Source organism: Microtus pennsylvanicus, chromosome 4, assembly GCF_037038515.1.
Source record: "Microtus pennsylvanicus isolate mMicPen1 chromosome 4, mMicPen1.hap1, whole genome shotgun sequence".
In the NCBI taxonomy this organism is placed as follows: domain Eukaryota; kingdom Metazoa; phylum Chordata; class Mammalia; order Rodentia; family Cricetidae; genus Microtus; species Microtus pennsylvanicus.
In genome coordinates this window covers 31,597,755-31,625,557 of record NC_134582.1, presented here as the reverse complement: position 1 = coordinate 31,625,557, position 27,803 = coordinate 31,597,755, and the positions used below count along the sequence as shown (strand labels likewise).

Here is a 27,803-nt window from a genome sequence, read left to right as displayed (position 1 = left end):
AACAAGATTGAATGGGATAATTTCCCCCAAATGTCTTCTAATATGTAGTTTTAAGAGTCCTTGGTTTGTTATCATGGAACAAACCAAGTCCCCCAAGCTTGAAAATGACCTATTGAAGAGGTTATGTTCTGTGATTGGTGGGACTGTCCTTCTCATCTGTAGAGACCCCACAGCCTTCTTTCCTGGAGTTTTCTTAAGTCTTAGCCATTGACTTCATGCCAGTTGGTAATATCTCTAATCCTGATATTATTCATTGAGACTTTGCTTTTGTTTTTGTTGTTGCTTTTGGTTTTTTATTTCTATTTTGATTTTGGAGGCAGGGTCTCTCTATGAATGCCGGGCTGTTGTGGAACTTGCTATGTAGACCAGGCTGGCCTTAAACTCATAGCGATCCACCTGCCTGTGCCTACCAAGTCCCAATCCACTGAGAACTTTTAAAGATTTATTTTGTGTTATATGTGTGAGGGGATATGTATATGTGAACTCAAATGCCCTGGGAAACAAGAAAAGGATGTCAGGTCTCCTGGTGGTAGAAATACAGGCCATTGTGAACCATTTGGTGTGGGTGCTAGGAACTGAACTTGGGTCTGCAAAAGCAGTAGTCAACCTGAGCCATCTCTCTTGTCCCCTCATTGAAATGTTAAAAGAACTAAGTTGCATAACACAATAACCTGTTTCCAAATGTGCCTAGTTAATTGGAAAATTTGTAGAATAGCCATTTTATGGTCTCAAACACACGAAAACACTATCTATTCTAGTCCAACATCAGCCCCAATTTCCTGTAAGTTGGTCTTTGAAGAAGAGAGTTAAGCCTATCAGGACTCCCTTCTCCAATTTCTAGTTCTCAACCTGAGTCTCCAGGCTTAGCCTCGCCCCTTTTTCTGGGGACCCTTGAAAACTCTTTGACTCTCTACAAGGTCCACCTCCACCCGCAGCTCGCATTCATCCCGCTCTCCAGGTCCACCTCCATCCGCAGCTCGCATTCATCCCGCTCTCCAGGTCCATCTCCATCACAGCTCCCATTCATCCCGCTCTCCAGGTCCATCTCCATCCGCAGCTCCCATTCATCCCGCTCTCCCAGGTCCGTCTCCATCACAGCTCCCATTCATCCCGCTCTCCAGGTCCACCTCCATCACAGCTCCCATTCATCCCGCTCTCCAGGTCCATCTCCAACACAGCTCCCATTCATCCCGCTCTCCCAGGTCCATCTCCATCACAGCTCCCATTCATCCCGCTCTCCAGGTCCATCTCCATCACAGCTCCCATTCATCCCGCTCTCCAGGTCCATCTCCATCACAGCTCGCATTCATCCCGCTCTCCAGGTCCATCTCCATCCGCAGCTCGCATTCATCCCGCTCTCCAGGTCCATCTCCATCACAGCTCCCATTCATCCCGCTCTCCAGGTCCATCTCCATCACAGCTAGCATTCATCCCGCTCTCCAGGTCCATCTCCATCACAGCTCCCATTCATCCCCCTCTCCAGGTCCACCTCCATCCACAGCTCCCATTCATCCCACTCTCCAGGTCCATCTCCATCACAGCTCCCATTCATCCCGCTCTCCAGGTCCATCTCCATCACAGCTAGCATTCATCCCGCTCTCCCAGGTACTGTCTTACTCAGATGTAAGAACCAGTTCCATTTTCCTCATTCTGCTTTTGAGGGGTTTTACTCCAGCTTGCCCACTTGGACAGAGTACAGCACAAATATTCCGTCTGTTCCCACGTGTTAGCTACCTTTGTAAACAGTGCCCTATTGACCAGCAGAGAGAAAAACATTTAGGAGTTAGCTGTTTGGATCCAAAATTCCTTTAGCAAATTAACTGGCATGTTCAGAAGATGAGGGCAAATTTAATCCAAAAAAAAGTTCATGACCAGTCGGAATAAATAACCAGAGGGGAGAAAATCCTTTAAGAGGTTAAGAAGAAAGAAGTTCAAGGCTATTCCAAGCACATGATCATCTTTTTAAATGTCACATTCCACCCACTAAGCTTCATGCTGTTGTTTTTACCACTCTCGTGTTTTTTACTTTATATTTAATTCTTCTATTTTAAAACAGTGAAATCCCATCTCCTTGCTCGCTCCAAAAACCATGACATGAAAACACCACAAAACATTCATTGGGTAAACTGCAAACAGATTACGATGAAACATCCTGACTGCTCGCTCTCTGGCTTCGCTTCTGAAAGACTTAGTCTCTTTGCCTTTGCTTCCTTTCCTTTAACATGAAGGGGAAAAAAATGATATTACTTTAAAAAAATAATACCACCAGCATTTGGTCAGAGACAAGAACAAGAAGTTCCTGCTTTATCTCAGCAAGGTTATCTTGGATTTGACAGCTTACGGCAATGATTCATGTTCAGTCTGTGGACTGCAGGATGTTCAGGATTAGGGGGCCATGGTTTAAGAATATAAATTTAAAAGTAAATCGAGTTGTGTCGGTAGTGTAAGGTCGTGGGGTAATCTGCTTGAAAGCTACAGGCAGCTTAACAGAACAGAAAGTGTCGCCTTAAGAGACTTGACATCAAAAAACCTGGATTCAGGTTTCAACTTCAAATCTGTCTAGCTGTGTGACTATGCAGACCGATACTTTCTGTAAATTCTCCCCCGCTTCTGTAGCCTAAGTAACAAGAACACTTCCAAGGAAACTTCCCACCTTCGAAATCTTCTTTGCGATCCTCTTTTGCATTTCAGTCAGACCCACAGCTTTTAGTGCTTACTGAATGGGAATATCCTTTTGATAGGATAAGTAATATTTGATGTTACACACTGCTCGTAAGTTATACTGCTCTTTCTTTATATTCAGCTTCTCTGCATGATATTCCACTAATCCCAAGTGCTCTTGTGTGTGTAGGAGAAGATTCTCCTGTGGCTTCTTCAGTTCATGCAAGAACAAGGCATCTCGCTGGACGAAGTGGACCAGGAAGGCAACAGTGCTGTTCACGTCGCCTCCCAGCATGGCTACCTTGGATGCATACAGGTGCACAGCTTGCTGCTCACAGTCAGAAAGGGGTCTCTTGAGAAACGAAACAGGGGCAGTGGAGGGAAGGAAGGAGGAAGACAAGAAGGAACAATACAGGAAAGGAAGGAATTTTGTTCATTAGGAAAATGCCTGTACTAAATCAGCTTTTGTACTATACAGTAGGGGTAGCAAACTGGACAGTAAGAACCCTGTCCTTTCCTTTCTTTGTGATAGGACTGAGCTTCACAAGTGTGTGTAAAAGGTCCAGAGTCAGAGAAGCTAGGTCATGGATCCCCTTGGGCTTTGAGCAGACCAGGTTCAGCCTTGATTGGCCTTGGTTTCACCCAACAGCCTCAAGTAGCCTCACACTTGTAGCCCAACATATCTTACAAAAAAATCTCACGTTCTCTGTGGATGTGATAGTTAAAGATTATTAAGCAGAGGCACGGAAGGGGGTAGGGAGAGTTTTGTGGTCACAGACCCAAGTCACAAGGTGAGCACTCAGTCGGTAAAGGGTCTCTATGGGAAGGGAAGACTACATCCGAGACAGAGCACTGGGCAATGAGAGCCGGCTGTTCAGAAAGTCACTTAAGAATGTATGCCAAAACCTTGAATATAAAAGTCAAGAGTATAATAACAGCAAAAATGCAGAGAATACCAGGAAGTTCTCTAGAGGACCTCTGCTCACACATCAGCTCTTAGAGAGCTAAGTGAAGAGGAAATATCCAGAGTATCTGGACGCCGTCCCATCAGGGTTGGCAATGGTGCATCTCCTAATTTAACACACTAACATGGAAAAAAGTGATAACTAAGAAAGCGTAGACTGAAGAAAAAGCCAAATTTCTTACCAATATATGCAAAATTATTAAAATAATGGTGTTGTTTTTCTATGGAAGAAAGACAACTGGATGAAGATTTAAAAAAATAAAAGGATGGGTCTTTTCAAACAATGTTTAATAATCCTGAAGCAAACATTTCATAAACTAATCAGTGACTGAAGCCTGAAGAAACCCAGGGGATGTTACTACTTCTATTTACAGTTTAGATATTTTCTTTTTAATATGTGGGGAGAAGTAGGCTGCCTCCCAGGGCATTCGTCACTCTGCTTCACACAACGGTGTTTTTGGCACTAGGCACCGTGGAAACTTGGATAACTCAGACAGAGTCTATCCACTGTGTAGAAGATTAAAAAATAATAGTAATGAGGGAGTAGAGCAAGTAAGGGGCCTTCTGGGTTGAGAAAGGGACTGGGGGAGGAGAGCGGAGGGCAAACTGCCGGGATCCGAGTCAAGGGCAGGAATAACAGTGTGTGTTTAGACTGAGTCTCTTGGAGCTTCCTGCTGACAGGGTCTCTGTGACACCCTGAGAGAGGGAGGAAGCGGCTTTATGGAAAGCTGACCTTTCATGGTGAGCAGCCATAAACTAAGAGGAAAATGAAGTTCTTTAATGGCCTCTGAGTCTAGCAGTTGATGATATTAAGCATAAGCACTGTTTGTGGGGGGAAATCATTACTACCAAAATAAGCCGAGGTTTTCAGTATCAGCATCATCATGTCATCAAAGAATATGTCAGGGAGCAACAAGTTCTTACTATTCATGTGACAGCTTCCTTACAGACTCTAACAATATTAAATTAGTATTAAATGAAAGTATTGAAATGGAACCATTTCCATGTTTTTAGGCCACTAACTTCAGCCATGCTCTCTCAAGTCTTCCTCTCCTCTACTTATGATACTTTAGTCACATGTCATAACTTCTCCACACGCTTTTGCCTGTTAAATTTTGCTCAAAAACAGTTTTAAACTGAACATTACCATTCTTCTCCACACTCTGAGGCTAGATGAAGGACTCACAATGAGGCATGTCTGCCCCTTAATCCACCTTGTGGGATCCTATCCACCCCATTCCAGCTATACTATCAAAAACAAATAGAAGGTATTAGAAAAGAAATGCAAATGTTCTCTTACTCCGCTGAGAAAGGCCTCAGCCTCCTTGGAAGTCATTGCTTCAACACCTCTTCAGCTGGCTCCACTCACTGTTGTGTTCTATGGCATCCAGGTGTAGAGGCTTTGAAGCATCCCCTGGAGTACTTGCATTGGTACTTCACATGAGAGATCTGGTTCCAACTTTGACTCTTTAACCTCATACACATCCTTCCATCTCTGGTGCACCTGCTGCCCATGACTTTAGAGAATCCTCTCCCTCAGGAAAGGGACAAGTTCACACCACTACTCTAGAGAACCCTCTCCCTTGGGAAAGGGACAAGTTCACACCACTACTCTAGAGAACCCTCTCCCTTGGGAAAGGGACAAGTTCACACCACTACTCTAGAGAATCCTCTCCCTTGGGAAAGGGACAAGTTCACACCACTACTCTAGAGAACCCTCTCCCTTGGGAAAGGGACAAGTTCACACCACTACTCTAGAGAACCCTCTCCCTTGGGAAAGGGACAAGTTCACACCACTACTCTAGAGAACCCTCTCCCTTGGGAAAGGGACAAGTTCACACCACTACTCTAGAGAACCCTCTCCCTTGGGAAAGGGACAAGTTCACACCACTACTCTAGAGAACCCTCTCCCTTGGGAAAGGGACAAGTTCACACCACTACTCTAGAGAATCCTCTCCCTTGGGAAAGGGACAAGTTCACACCACTACTCTAGAGAACCCTCTCCCTTGGGAAAGGGACAAGTTCACACCACTACTCTAGAGAACCCTCTCCCTTGGGAAAGGGACAAGTTCACACCACTACTCTAGAGAATCCTATCCCATGGGAAAGGGAGAAGGTCACACCAAGCTTTTTGCTACAAAGTCTACCCAATTGGTATCTTTGTCATGGCCCAAGTGAACTGCTTCACAGCTTCTCCAGGCCCCTATACTATCTCTTTCCAATTATTTTATTCCTGACTAGGGAGGCCTGGCAAGAGCTTATCAAGTGTTATTCCAAATCCAGTTACCCAAGAGAATAAGAACAGGATGACAGAATGCAACTCTCCACATCCCACAGCTCCTCTGACTTTAAGAATGCTTTCTTTGAACCCCAACTATCAAAATGACAAAATATTACAAACATTGCATTGCCCATCTTGTAAAGGGGATGAGGGGTTCGTAGACCTCCCTTGTAGGCTACATGTGCATAAGAAAATAGTAATACCAGTTTGGTCCCATCGTTGTTTTTTGTGAAGGGAAGCCTCTAGAATCATCTAGGTAGACCAGAGATACTTTTCTCTGAATTGGTGTTTTCCGCACAACACCATGGACTCTGATAATTGGCTTTGGAAAAATGAGAAAAAAATCCACCCAGCGTTCTGTTACAGTCTTTTAAAAACAATGTTCAGAAGTAAGTCCTGGGGTTAGAGAGATGGCTCAGTCATTAAGAGCGCTTGCTGTTCTTCCTGAGGTCCCAAGTTTGGTTCCCAGTACCCACACCAAACAACTCACAACCATCCATAACTCCAGCTTTAGGTAATGTGATGTCCTCTTCTGGCCTCTGTAGACACCATCTTCACACACACACACACACACACACACACACACACACACACACACACACACACACAATCTGTTTAATAAAAAGCAAGTCCTGATACAATGATATGTTTTTCTATTTTCTGGCAGACCCTGGTGGAATATGGAGCAAATGTCACTATGCAGAACCACGCTGGGGAAAAGCCCTCCCAGAGTGCTGAGCGGCATGGGCACACCCTGTGCTCCCGGTACCTAGTGGTAGTAGAGACCTGCATGTCACTGGCCTCACAAGTGGTGAAGTTGACCAAGCAGCTAAAGGAGTAAGTGGCCACTTGATTCCTAGAGAACGAAGTCTACCTTGTATTTCTTGTGCTTAGATCTGACCCAAGGGCTTTGGAGAGTTCCCTTCATTCCAGATGTTAGTGAAATCTGGGCATTCTCATCTTTTCTTCCTCCATCCTAGAGGCTCACAACCTGTGTACATGCTTAACATAGCAGCTCTAAAGAGGCAAAATGGTAATGAGCCATAAGGTGCAGAGCAAGCGCACCAACAGGGAATCACAGTCTTGACAGAGAGGGAGTGTCATCTGCATTGCTGTCACCTCAGGGACAGGTGGCAGCAGAGCCTGAGTAACACACAAGCATCCTCTCTGTCCTTTCATTCTTTGTGTAGGACATCGTGAAGAGTGAGGGAGAAGGAAAGGCTAGAAATGCCCCCCTTCGGTGTTCTCAACAAGGGAAGTGTGTCTTTGGGAAATTATAGATATAAGTGTCTTGATACCCATCCACAGCAAAATTATTGGGAAAAATGAAGCAGGGTTTTAATTCAGCTTCAGAATATAAATGTCACTTTTTAAGTCATTTGCCTGATTGATTATGAAACTGGTACCCATTGCCTATCAGGTGTCAGAGAAGCATTTGTGGAAGATAACCACAACATAAATAGTTGAAGACGATGGGATGGAATATGAAGACATCAGGTGGGAGTCTAGAAAGAATTAAGGAGTTAGTGAGGGACCAACCTCAGCTCTTAGAAATCTCACAGATCACACAATAGCTGCCAGGTTGAGGGAGTTTTCTTGGTAATTGCAATCAAAAGTCCAAAAAGATTAACAGATTAGAAGGACAAAATCCTTTAAGCATTAAACTAAATTTTAGAAGAAAAACATAAAATCTTATTTTTAAAATATATGTGCATATTTATATACATTTAACAAGGCTATTTATAATACAGATATTTATAATATAATACAGTACAATATAGTATAGTGGGTGATGAATCTACTCTAGTTTTTAAAAAATATTTTTATGTTATGTGCCTGAAGATTTTGCCTGCATATTTGTCTGTGCACTATGTGTGTGCCAGTTGCCCACAGAGGTCAGAATATGGTGTCATCAGATCTCCTGGAACTGCAGTTGTAGACAGTTGTGAGCCACCTTGTGGGTGCTAGCAATCAAACCAGGGTCCTCTGGAAGAGCAGCCAGTGCTTATAACCGCTGAGTCATCTCTCCAGCCCTCTACCAGAGTTTAGTGAGAAAAGAAACATCTCCCATTTACAGCTTTCTTGGATGAGAAAAGGGCCAGTATGGGCAAGAGACCTTAACTGGTTGCAGCTATGTGTCAGGTAACAGTATGATGTGACCTTGGACTCCCTGTGCCTTCCCTGAACTCAGGCAACTCCTTGTCTCTCTACGTGCCCTCTTTTGCCTCAGACATGCAAGCCTCTTGTGGCCCTCATATTGGTAGAATCTAATGTAATCTGAGTTTAAAACCTAAAGTATAAAAGATTTCCTCCAAGAATGCTCTGTCGGTTAAACAAAACTTCTCCATGACAGGTGAGCCTGGGCAGACTTCAAGACCTCGCTGTAGCTGGAGAAAGAGTATATATTAGTTAATAACCTAATAACTCACTGAGTTATTTTTCCACAGTGAGCAGACTCTTTCATAAGTCTTTATGCATTTACATAGCTTTCTGAATAAGGGAGTAGACAGAATAAAAGGCGTGTATTTTAAAATTAGAGAGGATGGGACGATAACTCAGCGGTAGAGCACTTGCCTGGCATGCAGAGGCCCTGGGCTCAACCCTAAAATCTTGGGGATGTAAGGGGATTGTTACTCAATGCCTTTCCAAAAATGCTCAAGCGCCATCCACTCCCTCCAGTGATAAATGGACATACTCTTAAAGAGAAGCTTTAAAACCATCCCATAGAATACTTTCCCTAAAATTCCACACCCAGAAAATAGATTTTTTTTTTAAATCTCAGCTTTTATGTCTCAGACTCTGAAAACTTTTTATGAGCTGCATAGTTGTTTTGCTATTATATTGGTGACTTTTGCAAGTTCAAGGTCCAGACCACTCTCTCTGTTAGTTATCCTGGGATGAGCAAGTTCTATACACTGACAGATGGCAGCCATATCCAACCTTGAGATCCAAATGCTGTGGACAAGCATTGTTAGTCAGAGAAAAGATAAAATGTGTGAGGTGCTCTTTGGGCACTGACCTTTTGTGTAGTATGTACTTTTATGACATGAGCAAACCCAGAAGTCTGTAGAGAAATCCCATGAAGCAGTCCCGGAGCTCTGTGGCCTTTATGCTGTGGGACATGGGTAACAGGGCAAGGGAGGGAAAGCATTTCCAAAGCTTGAAAACTCCTGAGTTTTATCTCAAAAACTAAAGTGAAGAATGAAGGAAGACACAGATATCAACCTGAGGCTAGTGTGCACGCACACACGCATACACACACACGCACACATGCACACATGCACACATGCACACACGCACATACCCCCACAAGAATGCACACTGTATGAGGGAAAAAATTTAAGGGACTAGGATGTTACTCGAGTATATGCTTGACAGAATTCAGTTCCCAGCAACAATAATGAAAAATCAAAATTAAAAAATGATTTAAAAAAAAAAAGAAAAGAAAACTCCTGAGTTTTACCCAGGGTGAGCTTTGGGGACAGTTAGCCTTAAGTCCTTCTCCTTATTATAATGCTGTTCCCAACTCCTTTATAGCCATTGCTATTTCTAGAAATGGCAAACTTCAACTCTACTGAAGTCCCTGTTAGTAAACCTAGTATTTGGAATGGAATTCTGCCTCACCAGGAAGGTCCAAAATCTTAATATTTTAGTGTGGCCTTAATTGGAAATCAGATATTCGGAGAAGATAGCAAGTTCAAGTGGGGTTATAGTGGTGAGTCTTAACCTGGTGACTAGCATCTCTATAAATAATGGGCATAAACCCAGAGGGTATGCCATGTGAACATGAAGACAGTGTCCATGGGGAAATATCTACAAACTATGAAACCAGAGTTCACCAATAAAAACTAGACCCTAGGAGACAGGCACAGGGTACAGGATGGATACCATCGTGGCCCCCAGAAGGAACCAACATGGCTGACAATGTCATCTCAGACTACTTAGGCCTCCCAAACTGTGAGCTGATAAATTAATGTTGTCTGAGGCTGGAGAGATGCTTTGGTACTTAAAAGCCTATGATGCTTTTGCAGATCATTCCCAGCATCTCCATCATGTGGTTCAAGGGATCTGACACCCTCTTGTGACCTCTGAGGGCACAAGGCACACATGTGGTACACTGCATGCATGTAACTACTCACGCAGACACATAAAACAAAAAAAAATCTTTTTAACATTTCCTGTTAAAGCCCCTAAACTTGTGATACTTTTCTAGCAATCCTGGCACACTGACATAGTATGCAAATACAGCTTTCTCTCTGTGATTATGGATGATTGAGCCTTTCTAGGAGCTTCTTTCAAATCTAGGGAATTAGAATGTCCTCCATTGTTCTTTTGATTGTAACCGACAGTCAACATAACTGATGTCACACGGGATTTTTTAAAAATTCTGTTCACAATTCCTAAAAGATATGTAATAAATCTTTTGAAAGGTGACTGTATAATCTTCCTCTACCAACTTTTGAGTGTGCACCTTTCCCTAGCCCACTCGGCCACTCACGTTCACAGAGTGCTTTATCTTTCTTAATAATGTCTGTCTTCCTGTTTGTTTTTATAATTCATTGTTTTACTGATTTTCTGTGTGTGAGTGGTTTTCCTGCACAGATATCTGTGCACTGTCTCCATGCCTGGTACCTGAAGAAGGGACCATGAGATCACCTGGAACTGGAGTTGTATACATGGTTATGAGCCACTATGTGGGTGTTATGATTCACACCCAGGTCCTCTGGAAGAGCAGTTAATACACTTACTGCTGAGCCATCACTCCAGCCCCTCCTTTTGTCTCTTAAAATAACACACACACACAGCCACACACACATGCACACACAAACCTGGTATGTATCCAACTAGCAAAGTGGAGTAGATTTAGTCCCATAGTAAGCCCGTGTCAGCAAAGAGTAAACTGGGCAAAGCCTGCTCACCACCAATTTTTGTAAGTACTGTGGTTGTCACATAGCCACACGTGTTCACCTGTGTGTTAGGCAAGGTTAAAGTCATGCTAAAGGACAGAGCTGAATGGTTGTTCCAAAAGCTTAGTGACTCCCAAGTCTAAGATATGGGCTCTATGGTTCATTAAGAGTTTGCTAGGTCTTACTTTGAAAAACTTCCTGGTTTTGTTTTTATTATTGTTGTTTAAGATTCATTTTCGTTTTTATATTATGTGTATGAATGTGGGCCTGAGTGTATATCTGTGCACCGAGTGTATGCAGGTCAGTCATCATGGAGACCAGAAGAGGCATTGGAACCCCTAACTGGAATTACAAATTGTTCTGAGTGACCCAGGATGGGTGCTGGGAATCAAACCCAGGTCCTCTACGAAAGCATCAAATGCTCTTAGCCTCTGAGCCTTCTGTTCAGCCCCATGTCTAAGTTTAATTCATTGAGTTTGACAGAGTAGGTGAGATGAAATAAGGTTACAAACTTGGCTTGTTTTGGGAGATGAATTATTAGAAATAATGCTGACTGCTTATGAGAAAAACAAAGATGCTTGGGACTTGTGGAAGATGTTATCAGGATCTGACTCCACAGAAGTACATTTAGACAAAAAAAAAAGTATATGCAGCATGATCCTGCAAGAATGCCAGGCTTCCTCTAGTCCAAACTAAGATAAGATAGTCATTGTAAGAATACTTACAAACCCTTCATTTAGTTCTATGCCATGGCTCAAGAGAGCTGTTACCATTTTTATGGTGAACTAATCATGTAAGTTTCTGTTGTTTATAACAAATTATCACAGAATTAGTGACTTAACATAGGACAAATTTGCCTTATATTTTTATAAGATAGAATTTCAACAGGGATCTTGTCATGCTAAGATCTAAACGTTGACAGGCCACTTTCCTAAAACACAGGGTATAAGGTGAATATATGTTCTGCTCCTTCAGATTGTTATAGAATCAGCTTTTTGCATTTGGATGACTAGGTTCCTGCTACTTTCTGACTGCTAGATGGGGGTCACCTCCAATTGCATCTTGTAGCCCATAATCTCCTTTCTCTATGTATGACATCAGCAGCAGGGTCAAGTCCTTCTTATACTTCCCCACTGTAAAAGGCTTACATGAGTAGAACAGTCCACCCCAGAAACCCATATGAAACCTTCCTATTTTAACATCAGCTATAGATAGTATCACCTCCCTTTTGACATGTTTATGACTTCTGGGAATGTGGACATGGATGGACATTCTTGAGGGACTGTACTAAAACTGCTTACTGCTTTCAATAAATGCTTCTCATTCCTGTAGAATAAGAGTCAATTTGCTTCAATCCCAGCACTTAAAAGGCTGAAGCAGAAGGAGCTCTATGAGTTCAAAACCAGCCCAGTCTAGACAGTGAGCCAAAGGTCACCCAAGGCTACAGAGTGAGACCTTGACTCAAAAGAAAAAAAGAGTCAATTTGATTGATTCATACCAATTTCTACAATAATTAATATGTTTTCTAAGTGATTTTTTCCTTCCGGTAGCTGTCACTTTTAGCCTATTTTTTTTTACTTAAAAGCACATTCTGATATACATACTCCTATGTCCAGAGGAAATGGACTATTTCATGCATTATTTGTTCTTTATATAAGAGTGTGCAAGGCTATTTGTCACCCAAAGTACACGTAGGCATTTTGTGTTGCATTTTGTTTATGTTTATGATTAGTAAACTGCTACAAACACTTCTAAAATTCAGTTTCTAGGCTAAGTGTCCTGTGCCCTTAATCCCAGATGTAAGAAGGCAGATGTAGTTAGATCTCAGTGGGTTCAAGGCCAGCTTTGTCTACAGAGCAAGTTCCAAGCCATCTACAACTACACAGAGGGACTTTGTCTCAAAAGCAAGCAAACAGCAAAGACAATCATTTAGAAAACAACAGTATCATTTTGAAATACACCATTCTAGATTTCTGTTCTGCTGGTGGGGAAAGAGAAATTCTTCCTAAAACTATAGTGACTTAGCAGCTCACGCCCATAATCCCGGCAGTGTGAGACAGGTATGGCAAGGTTCCTGAATCCTGCGGCCCAGCCGTTCTAGCTGCACCATGAGCTCCAAGTGCAGTGAGAAACGCTGCCTCAAATACTAAGGTGGAGAGCAACAGAGGAAGATGTTCAACATCAACTTCCAAAGGTCTCCACATGCACACGCATATGCACAAACACACACAAAGGAGACTATATTACACATAGGATTTTGTAATATTCTTTTTCATCTAAGACTAGTAGAGTATAATATACACATACAAATATTAGACGAGATTTTTGTATGCTCATAGGTATTCAATATTCAGATAATATTGTCATTGCAGAAATGATTGAAATTCCTTCACTCCTACTCATAGTTTCTTCATAGCTTGTCATTAATATGTCCTTTTCAACACTTTTGATTGCTTCCTTGAAAAACTCTTTGAGTCACAAGAATGGAGACTAAACACTTTTTAAGGCCTTTGAATAGATTGCCATTTACTGCCTTTTCATGAAGATTCTTCTCCCTCTAGTTTTGGCAGTGGCCATGCTTCAGACATTGTGTTCTTTGGTTGTTTCCTGCAGACAGACAGTGGAGCGTGTCACACTGCAGAGCCAACTCCAACAACTTCTAGAAGCCCAAAAATCAGACGGCAAATCACTCCCTTCTTCACCCAGGTAATACCAGTCAATGAACTGTTGGGTATTTGAAATCTTTAAATCCTTCCTCTAGTATTCCATTTAATGTTTTTTCAAGAAAATGACAGCAGGAAACATTTTACTCTTATAAAAACAAATTAAAAGTTCTCACAATGAAAAGTCTGTGTCTAGGTTCCAGGACCCGAGGTAGTCTCCAGCCTTTTTATTTCTTTGGGCCATGACTACAAACAAGTTACATTCCTTTATGTTGCCTTTCCTATGAAATTAGAATAAAGACGTATAGCTTTATTAGATTGTTACAAACAGAAAGTGAGAAAATTCATACAAAGTGGTGGGTAACCAATAAAACAAATAAATTTTGTTGCCGTGAAGTTTGGGACGTGTTATGCTCTAGCCACAGCTGCTAGAATGGAGTCTTTGCTAATTGTCCTGAAAAACCATTAAGTAATTTCCATCTTGTTTGCCATAAACTGCTAATCATAGTAAAGGTCATGCAAGGACTTATGGCTGCATTCAGTGCAGTAGGAAATCATCTCACATCTCCTTCATCTTCCTTTCAGTTCACCCTCCTCACCAGCTTCTAGAAAGTCCCAGTGGAGAATCCTAGATGCAGATGATGAGGCTTCAGGCAAGAGCAAAACAGGAGCCCAGGAGGGAATACAAGTTCTTGGAAGCTTATCGGCATCCAGCAGGGCTAGGACCAAAGGAAAAGACGAAGACTCCGATAAAATCCTACGTCAGTTATTGGGAAAAGAAATCTCAGAGAATGTCTGCACCCAGGAAAAGCTGTCATTGGAATTCCAGGATGCTCAAGCATCCTCCAGGAATTTGAAAAAAATTCCCCTGGAGAAGAGAGAATTGAAGCTAGCCAGGCTGAGGCAGCTGATGCAGAGGTCATTGAGTGAGTCTGATACAGACTCAAACAACTCTGAAGACCCCAAAAATACTCCCGTGAGAAAAGCAGACAGGCCCAGGCCACAGCCCATTGTGGAAAGTGTGGAGACTATGGACAGCGCAGAAAGCTTACACCTGATGATAAAGAAACACTCCCTGCCATCCGGACGCAGGTTTCCTTTCAGTACAAAGGCCTCCAAATCCCTGGATGGGCACAGCCCATCTCCCACTTCAGAGAGCAGTGAACCAGATTTGGACTCCCATTGTCCAGGCTTGGGGCTGACTCCTCCCACCCAGCCTTCTGTAGACCTCACTCAGTCCAGTCCTGACAGTTCCACTGCCCAGAAAGTTGCCACGAGCCCCAAGAGTGCCCTCAAGTCTCCATCATCCAAGCGCCGGACATCCCAAAACTCAAAACTCAGAGTCACCTTTGAGGAGCCTGTGGTACAGATGGAGCAAACTAGCCTTGAACTAAACGGAGAAAAGGACAGAGATAGGGGCAGGGCCCCCCAGAGGACTAGTGAGTCAGGGGAACAAATGAAAAGACCTTTTGGAACCTTCCGATCCATCATGGAGACTTTAAGTGGTAATCAAAACAACAATAACAACTACCAGCCAGCCAGCCAGCTGAAGACCTGCACACTGCCCTTAACATCACTTGGAAGGAAGACGGCAGATGCCAAGGGAAACCCAGTGAGCCCTGCTAGCAAAGGAAGGAATAAGCCCGTGAGTGCTATTGGCAGACTGTGCTTATATGACTGTTCATTGACTATGTTATTGTTAAAGCCCAGGTTACCGATTTGTACCATCTTGAAAGGGTTACTCCAAAACTCAGAAATCCATATTTTTTTAATGAAATGTATCAGGTTAAAACATATACCCTTGCACGTTCCTTTGGAGAATGATGAGAGAAGTGGGTAAAGAAATCACAGGTTCATTCTGATCCCTTTTTCTTGTGCTCTGGGCATTAGGAATTGTAAACTGGGAGGCATTCATATAAGATGAAACTACCCATCAGCATAAAATCAGTCCTTTGTTGGCTCTGATCTTGCCTCGGGAAGAGTTTGTTCTCATGGACCTGGTATTCTTGAGCCCAGCTTAAAAAGCAAATAAACAGAAAGCCCATATCTAAGCTACTTACCTCGAGTGACCTTTGAAATGAATGACCCTCCCCCAGGGACTGTCACCTGGCATGATACTACACAGATCTCTCCATGTTGATTAGATACTGGAGAGGCTGAAGTACTTGCCAGTATACAGGAGATGGCAGAAGGCACTGTTGAAGTCATTCATAGCACCATTTCTTGGAAACCCATCTGTAACTCACATCCTTGAAGAAGAGATAGGAACATCTTTTTAGGCAATGAATTCTGCACGCTCTGTGCTTGTCATGCCACCAAAAACAGTATAGCAGCCAAAATGCATAGCTCCCTGTGGAAGGAATGCCTTGGATCTTTTCCCTATTGCAGTTACTAAGCCGCCCAGTAGTGTCCGAAGCTTATCGGTTTTCCTCGTTGGGTTGTTAAATTCCTATTACAGCATAGTCTTAAGAACTGTCTGTGTTTCTTGCTGTGATGCCAAATTCAGTTTCAGTTAATTTCTTTCCAACGGCCTCCTCGCTGACTTTTAAATTATCTACCAGCTCCCTTGCTATGAAAGACTTCACCATGTATTGGTTACATCTAGGAAGGGCACACCCGCCAGCTAAGACAGCAGACTTCTTGCATTAAAAAATTAAAGCCTAACTTTTCTCCCCCAATAACTTAAGGGGATCTCAGGATCCGCAATAACACTAAAGCCACCTCCGCAGTTTCGCACGAACCTTCCCTCGAATGTGCCCTGCATGCCTTGCATTAACCGGGACCCGTGCATGGGATGAGCTTGTTGCATGTCTTCAGATAATTCTTACTTGCGCTTCTCTAGGAGGTGTACAGCAGCTGTATCCACCTTCCCTCTAACGTGCTGGTTGAAGAACATCTGCGTGGCTATGCACGGTATGTGGGGTACACCGTGAGGCACGGCCATGCCTTTGCTTGGATTTGCATGCGCTCTGAAATGATGCATCTGCGACCCTTTTCAGCAGGGGATAACACCAAGGGAGAAGAAACTTGCAAGTCTTCCCCGCCCCCCAAAGAGATAAGGGTTCAGGTGGCAACTAGATCCTGGAAAGGTGACCGGTAGTCATTGCAGGGGCTTTATCCCAGCATCAGTCAGAAGAATCTACTCTGTACATAAACTCACCCTGTTTCTAGTTGACTTTAGCCCTTCGGTTTGCATTTTAAGGGAGCAAGGTGCCAAGTAAGTATAGAATTAGGTTCACTCATGGGTAGAAGAGGCCAGTTGTCCGTCAGAAATCAGAACTTCGAGTGTGAGCTGGGGCTTTGCTTCAGCGCCGCTTACAGACTGGAGGTGCCTTTTGTCAGGACTGCTGTTCTTGGGAGAAGAAGCACGCCTCTGCTTCTGCAGAAGCTCTCTCATTTAGCACGGTGAACAGCTTCCAGTCCAGACGCCATTAGGATGAAGGTCCACCAATAAAGGAAGGGTCTTCCTCCAATGAAACGTTCACAAGCCCAGATGCATAGAGTATATACATACAAGAGAGAGGAGCTTGTAGCCAGTGACTGGGACTCCTCCTTCTGAGGCGCAGCATGTGTTTCCAGACCTGGCGGGAAGGGGGTGAAGTGGCAGGAAAGGTGCCTGAGTTAATGTGGTCAGTGCCTTTGGACTGGTTTATTTGAGAAGCGTTTAACATCAAAACCCATTTTAAAAGCAAACTGTTGGGTCTAAAACATTTCAATAATTTGAAAACCATTGCATGGTATTCAGCATTCCTCCAAAATCCTTCAAAGAATGTGTTTACTATACATATAGATTTTAGTTCAAAATACTGAATTTCCAGAAGATCTTCCTTTTCTTTCTTTCTTTTTTTTTTCCTTGCCCTCTCTAGGTCAAATTTAGTCTGCTTCCCAGTCTGAATGGAAAACAGACATTAGTCATGTTAGGGGATGTCATCAGGGGTCTCGTTAACTCAGTGCATTAAAGGAGCAGTCTTAGACTCTTAATAGTCACTAGTGACCAGCTGGCTACCAGCAGGTAGTCTACATGAGAGTCAGGACTGCTTCCTGCCATCCCGTGACAGAGGCTCCCGGGCCAGTGTTAGAGATGAGAAAGTGGCAGGGGAAAGTTCTAGGTCCTTCCAAACATCGATGCTTTCCCCCTTTTGTTCTTCTTGGCCTCAGTGCCCATTGTTACACCCTTCCCTGTGCCTGTCTTGGGCTGCATGGGTCTTCTTGGTGCCTGGAAAATTCTGCTTTTGTCCCTAAGACAAGGAAAGCACAAAGACTTGGCAAACTCCCTGGGAGCAGAGATGAAAATGTTTCTCGTGGCTTCCAGGCTCCTACAGCAACTGGGAACAAGATAATTAGTGTCACGACAGATTTTCTCGCCAGAAATATTTCACCCTGTCTTTTTACAAGGAAAAGAACAAAGCTGGGCATTTTAGTGTAATAAGATTACAAAACTTCAGTGCACAAAATGAGGTTACAGAGCCACTTGGATGTCTGAGAGGAGTAGAAGACTTTCCTACAGCACTTAAGGAACCGTCCTTCTAAGGGCTCGGTCATTAAGCTAGCAGATTTACTGGCCTTGTGTAGTGACAAGACTTGAATTCAATGCTAAAAACTTAGAAAATTCAAACAACATGTATAGTCAGCCCCCAGACCTCTTCCTCTCACTGCCCTATACGCTCATGCACACTTTACCATACTCTTAGTTTGGCATGGGTTTCCATTACAAAGGAGTTGAGTTTGTTTGTTGGATGTTTGTTTTTCACACTGGAGAGACTAAGTTCTTCCTATTCTCTCTGCATCTCATGCACGCAACTAGCACAAGCCTGGTCCACTCCACAGATGAACCAAGAATGCCTCTCTACTTAAAAGAAAGATTCCTCAAGAAAATTGAGGCTAGAATGAAATGTTTAAATGAGTAACACATAATTAACTCTGGTGCCTGCAGCATTACCTGAGTGCAAGGGTTCATGTATCAGTCAAATCTTGACCTAAGAACTTGCTAGAAGATCAAATGACTTCTTGAAATAGTAGAGGGCCGCCTCAACTTGGGGTAGAGATGTTGACAGCTCCCTGCTACTGACCCTCTTGTTAGCAGAGATGAAACAGTGGCAGTAGCTCCAGAACCCTGGAATCAAAGTCTACTTTAGTTTCTAAGAATTTTATTTTTAGTTCTTCTAGCTAAAAGGAAAGTAGGAAGTCGGATAGTGATGGCACCCACATTTAATCCCAGCACTTGGGAGGCAGAAGCAGGTGGATCTCTGAGTTTGAGGCCAATCTAGTCTACAGAGAAAGTTCCAGGACAGCCAGGGCTGCACAGAGAATTTAAAAAAAAAATTAAAGAAAAATAAGAGAAAGGAAGGAGAAAGAGAGAGAAAAGAGAAGGAGGAGGAGGAGAAGAAAAGTAAGAACAATAAATACAGCATTTTAAAGACTGTCTTTCAGCTATTTTTTCAGCTTCTGATGGTTACTTATCTTTCTAAATTGATCACAGCGTGATTAGCAAAGACAATGGATTTCAATGGCCTCTAAAGTCAGCTTCAGCTTCATCGCTTTGAACAGTCTCTTCAGTATGTCAGCTCTGGAAGATGACTTGGTTTACAGAGAGCAAATTTATCTTTTCTGTTTTTCTTACAGAAGATAAGTTGACTTAGAGTATTTGCAGCTTTGGGGGAATATTTGCAATCCCTGGTCTTAAAATGCTAATGAAGTCTTGGGTCTGCCTATGGTGGCTTGTTTCCACCTTGGCTACCTCCAGTAACACCCTCTCTGACCACGTGGCACTGTTTCTTGAAGGAGTCATACCCCTATCCTAGCACCAGCATTAGAGGACTCCTTGAAAACCACATGAAGCTGTCAACATGCTTAGATTGCTTTTTATTACCCATGAATTAGCCACTTAAGAATTATATATCCAGAGCCAAGAGCTAATGCCAAGTATTTTGTATAGATTTCAAGGTTCCCAATGCTACTTCAAAGAGAATCATATTTTTGGCCCAGGGCTGGGGCTAATGTCCACAGCGTCACTTGTCTGCTGTTGCTCATAGAGGAGAAAGGAGAAATCTTCCCTGGAAACCAAAACCACCCCACCAGGATATGTTCTTTAGCTTGCTTATCCTGACTATCTTGACTATCACTAGAGAGACAAAAATCCTAAGACAAAAGCTCATTTCTTCATCTTCTCTGGTTTTCCCACTCCTGAAGGTCCAGTAGTGAATTAAGTTCAGAGAAAAATAAGTCTCCCAGTTCTATATCCGTACTCGTAGTCTGCCATTACTAAGGACATCTTATCATATTGTGAGAGCAGGGACTCCCCATAATCTCTCTGAAGACTGAAGTGTAGAGGTGTATAGGTTGATTGAAATAATCACAAATACAAACCTTGTCTGGACCTCATCTTCTCTCACACGTTACATCCCAACCAACCACAGTTTCCCCTCTATTCATTCCTCCTCGTCCCTCCCCCACCACCCCTTTCCCCCAGATCCACATCTCTGTTTCCACTCAGAAAAGATCAGTTCTCCCAGGGATATCCACAGAACATCCAAACATGGGAAAAGACTACTAGGCACAAACACTCATGTCAAGGATGGACAAGGCAAGCCAGTAGTAGGAACTTTTTCAGGATAGGGCTTCTCTGTGTAACCATGGTTGCCCTGGGATTTGCTTTGCAGACCGGGCTGGCCTAGAACTCAGAGATCCACCTCCCTTGACTCCTAAATTCGGGGATTATAGGCATATGCCACTACTCCTAGCTGACAAAGCCACACCTTTCTTTTCAGCATTTTTATCAATAACACATGAATTTGGGGGAACTGAGAAAATAGTTCAGTCGGTTATAAGTACTTTCTGTGTAGACATGAAGACTTGAACCTAGAACACACATGACAATGTCAGTCAGAGTGGTGTGGACTTGGACTCCCAGTGCTGAGTCAACAGATTGGCAGACTCAGCCTGTTACATAGCCAACCAACCAAAACCAGTGAGCCCCATACCAACAAGAAATCCAAAGCCCAGGAAAGAAGTTAGACACCTCTTGAGGAACAACACTTGAGGGTGTCCTCTGGCTGCCAGACACATGTGTATACATGTGCATGCATACCCACGTGCACACAGCTGTACTTACATAAATAGGTACACATCTGTGCACTCCCATACACAAAAGACATGTTTTCCCCAAAGTAAGGCCTGGCCTCTGAACTCAGACAGGTCATAGTGAAGACACTCCCAGGAGAATAGGAATAAACTCATACCACAGCTCCGTGAGAGCAGTCCCTCTTGAGACCTTGTATTCCCAGTGTTTGGAATGGTGTCTGGCATATGGAAGAGGCTTCCTAAATATTTGGAAAGAAAAAAAGCCTAACAGATGAAAAGGAGGAATAAAAGGGGGCGGGGGGAAAGCAGGACAAAATCTTGCCTCTACTATCCTACCAGAGAGGGGTATTATTATGCTCTGTGGATACATTTGAATTCAGTCTTCTGCAGTAAGCTTCTATTTGAGTATTAAAGTATATATTTGATTTTGAACCACAATTCCCCCTTTTAGTAAATAAATTGTACAGATTGGCTACAAGTAAAGCAGGAAGAGAGAGCACACTTAGCAAGCTCTTCCTTTGGTTAGTGGGGGGCGGGGGGGTTGTGTGGCAGGCTGCAGGCCATGGCACACTGATCCCATAAGTAGCTGTGGGAGCGCCACGTGCTGTGGAAATACAGTGTGTGCCTAGATGATTCAGCACGCTGGAACACTTGAAAACCAGTTATTTAAATATAAGACTCTCCTCCTTTTTAATTTTGGTCACTCAGAATGTGATTTCATATCCAAGAGTGAAATCAAGGCACAACAATTATCCGAATGATTTGTGCCAGAATTACCCACTTTTGTTCTGTTGAATTCTGGCAATTGAAGATTGAGCAATTGAAGGATTCGGGGAAGACTGAGTTATTATCATATTAAATGTCTCATATTAAATTAACAGTTCACTTGGTTGGGACTTGGCTTTCTCTAATCAAACTAGGTTTTTCCTGCAGAGAGAGGGTTCACTTGTGGGTGTTCAAAGCAGTGTCCCCTATCTCAAAGCAAAGATACCCTTTCAAGAACTAAACCCTTCAACTTAATTAATTGGATTTTCATCAAGATTATATAGATACATCTGAGTAATAATAGCAAGAAATGTTATATGAGGAAGGGCTGAGGGGACCCCACCCCTTCCTATTGAACTGTTTGTTGATTTGAGAAGGAGGAATGGCTGTCTTCAAATGTGTGCCTACTAGTTCCTCTTGTAACCACCTCAATGGGTTGCTTTAATCCAATGCTCGCACCAATGGCCCCTCTTAAACTAAACAGGTCACAAAACAAAAGCAAAGGGCAGAAGTCTCAGAGAGGAACTGGTAGAGATGGAGGGGCACACTTATCTAAAGGGAGGGAGAGAAGAGACAATTGAGGGAGTGATCAGAGTATGTTATATACATGTAGACATTGTCCAAGGACAAAATAAAAAAAAAGCTGTCAACCTCTTGCAGAGCGCCCTCCATCCACTATTCATGTTCTTCTGAATGTGCTGTGCCTTTTCTTCCCGACTTTCTTCAGCATTCTATTATTCCTATATGCAATGCCATATAAATTGTCAGTGTCCCTAACATCTACTGGCATCCTACTATGGATTGTAAAAATGGGCCAGAGAGTATTCTAGATGCTTTACACATCTCTGCTCTTTCAGTCTTCACAAGGATATCTATGACAGATCCTATTATTATGCACATTTGCACACTGGAAAAAGACATAGATAATTGTGCATCTTGCCCAAGATTACACAGTAATGATGGTTATAAATTGTGGAGCCAGGATTTGAATTTGAACAGTCTGGCTCAAGAGTTCGTATTAACAGTAAATCTTATTTTAGCCTCTCCTTCCCACCCCTCTTCTCTCTCCTTTTTTTCTCTGAGAGTTGGATATTGAACCTAGGGCTTTATACGTTCTAGCCAAACACTCTACCACTGAACTACATCCCCTGACTGACGCTTCTTATGAACCCACAAGGATTCAATCGGGACCCCAAGATTTCTTCCTCTAGGTTCCATAGCTGCCTTGAGCCTTGGGGACACATTCCAACCATGCCCAAGCCATACCAGTAATCAAGCAGCAAGTGTGGTTTTGAGGTCATAAAGCCACACTCTTAAGCTTGTCCTGCATCTACATATTAGAACCATTACCAAAAAGAAGCTTTTGATCATATCTCATGTAGCAGCAGTAAGAACTTAGTAGTAGACAGGCTTGCCCAGAAATAAGGCTCACTCCTCTCTGGAATCTTTAAATAAATGCATCTAATACATCATGAAAATGAATGTATCTTATCCAGAGGGGAAAATCACTCATAGAAGAACATCTCTCTCTTTGTCCTCTTCTTCCACAGTACAGAGTCAGGATTAGGCTGGAAGCAGCACTCAGGGTTCAGACTTTTCTTTTTCCCATGCCTTCACCTATTTGCAGTCCTTCAGCATGACAGGCTTCCATCATCCCTAAAGACATCCTTTTCAGACCTTCAAGACTCCAGCTTCTTGTGGGATCCACAGTGTCCCCAGTGATTCCTTGAAATCACTTGAAACTATAAAACAAAACAGAAACAAAAACAAAACTCTTGCTTCCGTGCAACCAGCGACATTATACGTCCTATCATGCTTGTCTCTGACAAAATCCCCTTGACTACAGAGTGCCTGGGCTCTTTCAGTGTGGCTAAGAATTTGCTCCTGGAGCCACATTCAGATGTGCTCAGTGAGTGTGCCTTGTTATATCACGACAGCTTTCATTACATTTAAACAGTAGTGTGTATGAAAAGCAACTAATTTGCCTCCTGGAATGAAGTGCTGCTCTTCAGGATGGTTTGGGGATGGATAACTTCCATTTTTGGTGAGCTGTTTAGCAGCGTCGTCGTGTAACCTGACCATGGTTTTATCTAATTTTGGCCTGTGGTTTCTCTTCTGCTTAGGCATAATGACATCAAGAGAAACACGAAGAAAACCTACGGCAGAAAGCACGATGCTGAGTCAGAATCAAAGGAACTCTTCTTATAGATCACTTTTTATAAGTCTTACGCATGTGGTCCGGTCACCACTGGGAGTTCCTGGAGACGGCGGCAATAAGACCACGGAAACAACACCTCACCAGCAGAGCAGAATATCTGGATGCCTTAAATTTATATCTGAGACTTGTCATAAGATACATTTTGGACCTTATCTGTATATAGAACTTTGTTTTTTAAGATGCTATTTGAAAACATGATTGGGCAATGTGTGCGTTGAAACATTTGCTGTTTGGCTGATTCAGCCTTCTCGACGCACATCCCCCAGGCTCTGACACCGCTGGTGTTCTGTCAATTGCATGAGGATTTGCTAGTGTTGATTGATATTTCCTTCCTCCATAACAAGGGCAGCTTTGGCTCAGCTCAGTGAGTCTAGGTCACTGGTATTATTTTCTGTCAAGAGTGTGTGTTTTTTTCCCTGTCATTTCTACTTTTTTAATAAAGAAAATAAAAGATTGTTAATAGCCACGTATGAGTACGGGGCATCAATTTCCTGTTAAGTCTGTGATGTTCTGATTTCTAAAAGGCTCTGCAAGTATTTTGACTGCTGATACTCGATATCAAGCACCAACTGGCCTGTTTATCTTGTTTCCTGGGGTGGGGGGGTCCAATAAAACATTCTATACTTCATTAAGCACAGGAAGATCAGACAAGTTTGTGGAGCAAGCCGTCCCTCTGCCTTCTCAAAACACAGTGCTGACATGGGAAAACACATAACAACCGAAGATTTAGTCCTTTCTTGGGCTACTTTTTTTTTCTGCCTCCAGCACATCATGAGGCTTGTCTAATTCCTGTGGGAGACAGTGTGGAGCCTAAGTTTATAACAGCCTTATTGTTGACATAGACCTCTTAATCCCTGTAAGCAATGACTTACAAGAAGGTTCATCTTATCATGGAAAAATACATTTATGTTGAAACTACAAGAGTTTTATTTTCAAAGCGTTGGCATGGTCTATGAGCTCTGAAACTGCCATGGTGGTGTCTTCATAATGTCCGTGTCATGTAATATGGGCCACTGTGTGCCCTGGTGCACAGAGCAGGCCCAGTGTCTGAATCTGATGGTTAGGCTTGCAAATGTGGGCCTACTTAATTTAATGAAATACAATGACAAATAGGAGTTGATAGTTGAGTGTCTTTTGTGCACTAGCCACATGTGGCAATATCATCATTCCTGTTTTAAATTAGAAAGGCAACCTGAAAAAGAGAGAAAGAAAGACAATTAAGGACATGTAAGCTCTGTGTTCCAAGTTTATACCACTAGTTGATAGCAGATGAAACATTGGTAAAAAAAAAAAAAAAAAGCTTGTTCATTATTCTTGCTACACTGTAAAGAGAAATCACGCCATGCAACAGGGCTCACTTGAGTGGTTTATTGGAAGAGAAAAAAGAAGGGGCAGAAAAGGGAACAAGGAAGGGGTAGAGGGGGTCAGAGACTAGTCCATGGGGACAAGAGTGGCAGAAGAGAAAGACAGAGAGAGAATGAGAAAGAGACAGAAAGACAGGAGGTGGGTAAGGCCCACCTTGTATAAGGGAACACAGCGAATATGCACAGAGGTGCTCTTAGTGGCTGCATCCTATGATGAGCATGTATCCTGTCCTGACCCTAAGGGCAGACCAGTACAGATGCCTGAGTACTAACATTCTGTTGGTGTACAAAAGAGTTCCACAATAGCCCAAAATGGAGTATAACAAAGGTTTATTTATCTGGGGATAAACTCACAGAAAGGGTAGAAATCTGCAGTCCTCTGCATTCACTGGTAACTGGAACCAAATCCAACAGCCAAGAGGCTGTCTACATTTATAGTACATGAGACCATGCCCAAAGTGGGCTGGTATCTTAAAGGCTAGTGGCTGAAGAAGTTTCCACAGCACCTCCCCCTTTTGTCTAAATAAGAGAGTTCTAAGTCTAATACAAAACTATATACAATAAGAGCAAATATCAACTGCAAAATTTAGAATTACAACCACCACAAACTATATCAAGCAAGAAACATATGCTATATGTTTCAATAGTTATCCTATCCTAAGGAGTCTAAGTCTTATATTAAAAATGGCTTGGCTAAGTCATGAGATGAAAGTAACTATGAACCAATGTTGCAATTTATTTTAAAATGCGGCAAAGAGAAGTTGCACCATGCAACAGGGCTCACATGGGAGGTCTATTGGAAAAGGAGAGAAGGGGCCAAAAACAGGACAGAGAAGGAGGCAGAGAGGGGAGCAGAGACTGGCCCCTGGGGACAAGAGTGGTGGAAGAGAGAGAAAGAAAAAGAGGAAAAACGAGAGAGAGAGAGAGAGAGAGAGAGAGAGAGAGAGAGAGAGAGAGAGAGAGGAAGAGATGGAAGGTAAGCAAGGTCCACCTTTGAAAAGGGAATGGAGCAAATTTGCACAGGAGGTGCTCTTAGTGGCTGCAGTTGAGGATGCATTCTTCCAAGACCCCAAGGGCAGTCAGTACAGATGCCTGAATACTAACACTTGCCATGCTATCCTTCAATCTTTGCTATGCTATCTTTCTGGGATAGAGCCATGGACAGCCCTTTGGTATGGGACAAGCAAGGCTGCCTTCTTGGGAAATCAGGAAAATGGTAAGAATAACCTACACACATAGCTCAAAAGAAGGTTCTGGTCAGGCAGTGGTGGTGCACGCCTTTAATCCCAGCACTTAAGAGGCAGAGGCAGGTGAATCTCTGTGAGTCAGAGGCCAGACTAGTCTGCAAAGCAAATTCTAGGACAGCCAAGGCTACACAGAAAAACCCTATCTCAAAAAAAAACAAAAGAGAGAGAGAGAGACAGAGAGAGAGAGAGACAGAGACAGATGGAAGGAAGGAAAAAAGGAAGGAAGGAAGGAAGGAAGGAAGGAAGGAAGGAAGGAAGGAAGGAAAAAAGGAAGGAAGGAAGGAAGGAAGGAAAAAAGGAAGGAAGGAAGGAAGGAAGGAAGGAAGGAAGGAAGGAAGGAAGGAAGGAAGGAAGGAAGAAGAAAGGTTCCTTCTAGTCTACAATGCAACATGCCTATAAGTTTCAGTGAGTTCAAAGTGCTGCAAGTAGCTGCTCCTGCACAGCCTGGTGTCATTTCTCATGGTGCCTTGTATTCAAACAAGATGCCCTGTGTCTGGTTTGGGGACGTCCCCACTTCTGCTCTATTTGCGTGCTTTGTACTATTGCTTGTAATTCTAGCAGAAAACACTAGACAAGTGCTCATAAAATGTGCCTTCCTGTTTTCTGCCTGATGCAAAGGAGGCCACCACGGGAGCCACATGATGAAGTAGCACATGGTTCTTGGCCCAAAATGTGGCCTGAAAAATGGAGATCCAGAAAGTGTTCCCTCTGTTACCAAGAGGTCCCAGTTTTCTTCTGAAACTGATTTTAAAGGTGAAAAGTGAAGGGTCCAACCATCCTGCAGGTTTATAAAGCAATACAGAGAGAATAATTGAACATAAAAAATGGGGCTGGAGAGATGTCTCAGCAGTTAAGAATACTGACTGCTCTTACAGGAACGAGGGTTCAGTTTCCAGCAGCCACACAGTGGCTCGTAACCATCTATAGCTGCAGTCTAAGGGATCTATGCCCTCTCTGACCTCCTGCAGGCACGAGGCATGCACATGGTACACAGGCACACATGCAGGCAAAACAGCAAAGAAAATGTCAAGAGTTTGAATGAACTTCAGCCCAGAAAACTCTGTGATCCAGCTGTGTAGAGGAACATTTATACCCCAGGATAGTGCATGAATATGGCAGAGCAAAAAGGGAGTAACTCAGGAAGGTTGAGAAGATTCCTATAAGCTGGCCTGAAACCCACACATTCTCTGGTTAATGACATTGCTGGTCACTGAAAATGCTGGTCCTTGTCATACATGGGTATGTCTTTCCTGCCCAAATTCCCAAGGAAATGGATAAACAAGAGAGGCCTAACAATAGTGGAGACCTTTTTTTTTTTTTTAACCACAAAGTTTCGTGCAACATATCCAAAATGAATATGGAAACTTACTTTTCTCTAGGAATTGAGACACATGTGCAAGTTAAAGAAAGAGAGTAGGAGCGAAACTTTGAGGCTCCTGCCCCAACTTCCCCTTCCCATCGGGCTAGTAAAACGAGCAGAGCCCTATCAACATGCCTAATGGCATGCAGCAGAGTAGGAAACTTGGCTGCACGGTAAAAAAGCAGTCACAGCATCTGTCAACATCTTGTAAAGGTTGGCTTCTTTTATGTCTCCAAAGGGACCTGTATTGCCAGAGTTCAACACATCAAATTAAGAATGCTTCTCAGAAACAA

At 43.0% G+C, this 27,803-nt stretch overlaps 1 protein-coding gene across 6 annotated transcripts in view; it reads left to right on the top strand.

Moving 5' to 3' along the window:
• Sncaip (synuclein alpha interacting protein) overlaps positions 1 to 24,173 on the top strand; it is a 143,057-nt gene extending 118,884 nt beyond the window's left edge. For 2 of the 6 annotated variants that reach the window (XM_075968668.1, XM_075968667.1), the window contains exons 7-12: positions 2,852 to 2,977; positions 6,574 to 6,743; positions 13,427 to 13,519; positions 14,062 to 15,121; positions 16,319 to 16,389; positions 23,445 to 24,004. In XM_075968668.1, coding sequence (XP_075824783.1) covers positions 2,852 to 2,977; positions 6,574 to 6,743; positions 13,427 to 13,519; positions 14,062 to 15,121; positions 16,319 to 16,389; positions 23,445 to 23,529 — 1,605 coding nt within the window. In that variant the 3' untranslated portion in view covers positions 23,530 to 24,004. Of the gene's footprint in view, positions 1 to 2,851; positions 2,978 to 6,573; positions 6,744 to 13,426; positions 13,520 to 14,061; positions 15,122 to 16,318; positions 16,390 to 23,444 lie in introns of all 6 variants that reach the window. The other 4 variants (XM_075968666.1, XM_075968665.1, XM_075968669.1 and 1 more) reach the window with 4 other exon arrangements.
• The last annotated feature ends 3,630 nt before the right edge of the window (positions 24,174 to 27,803 follow it).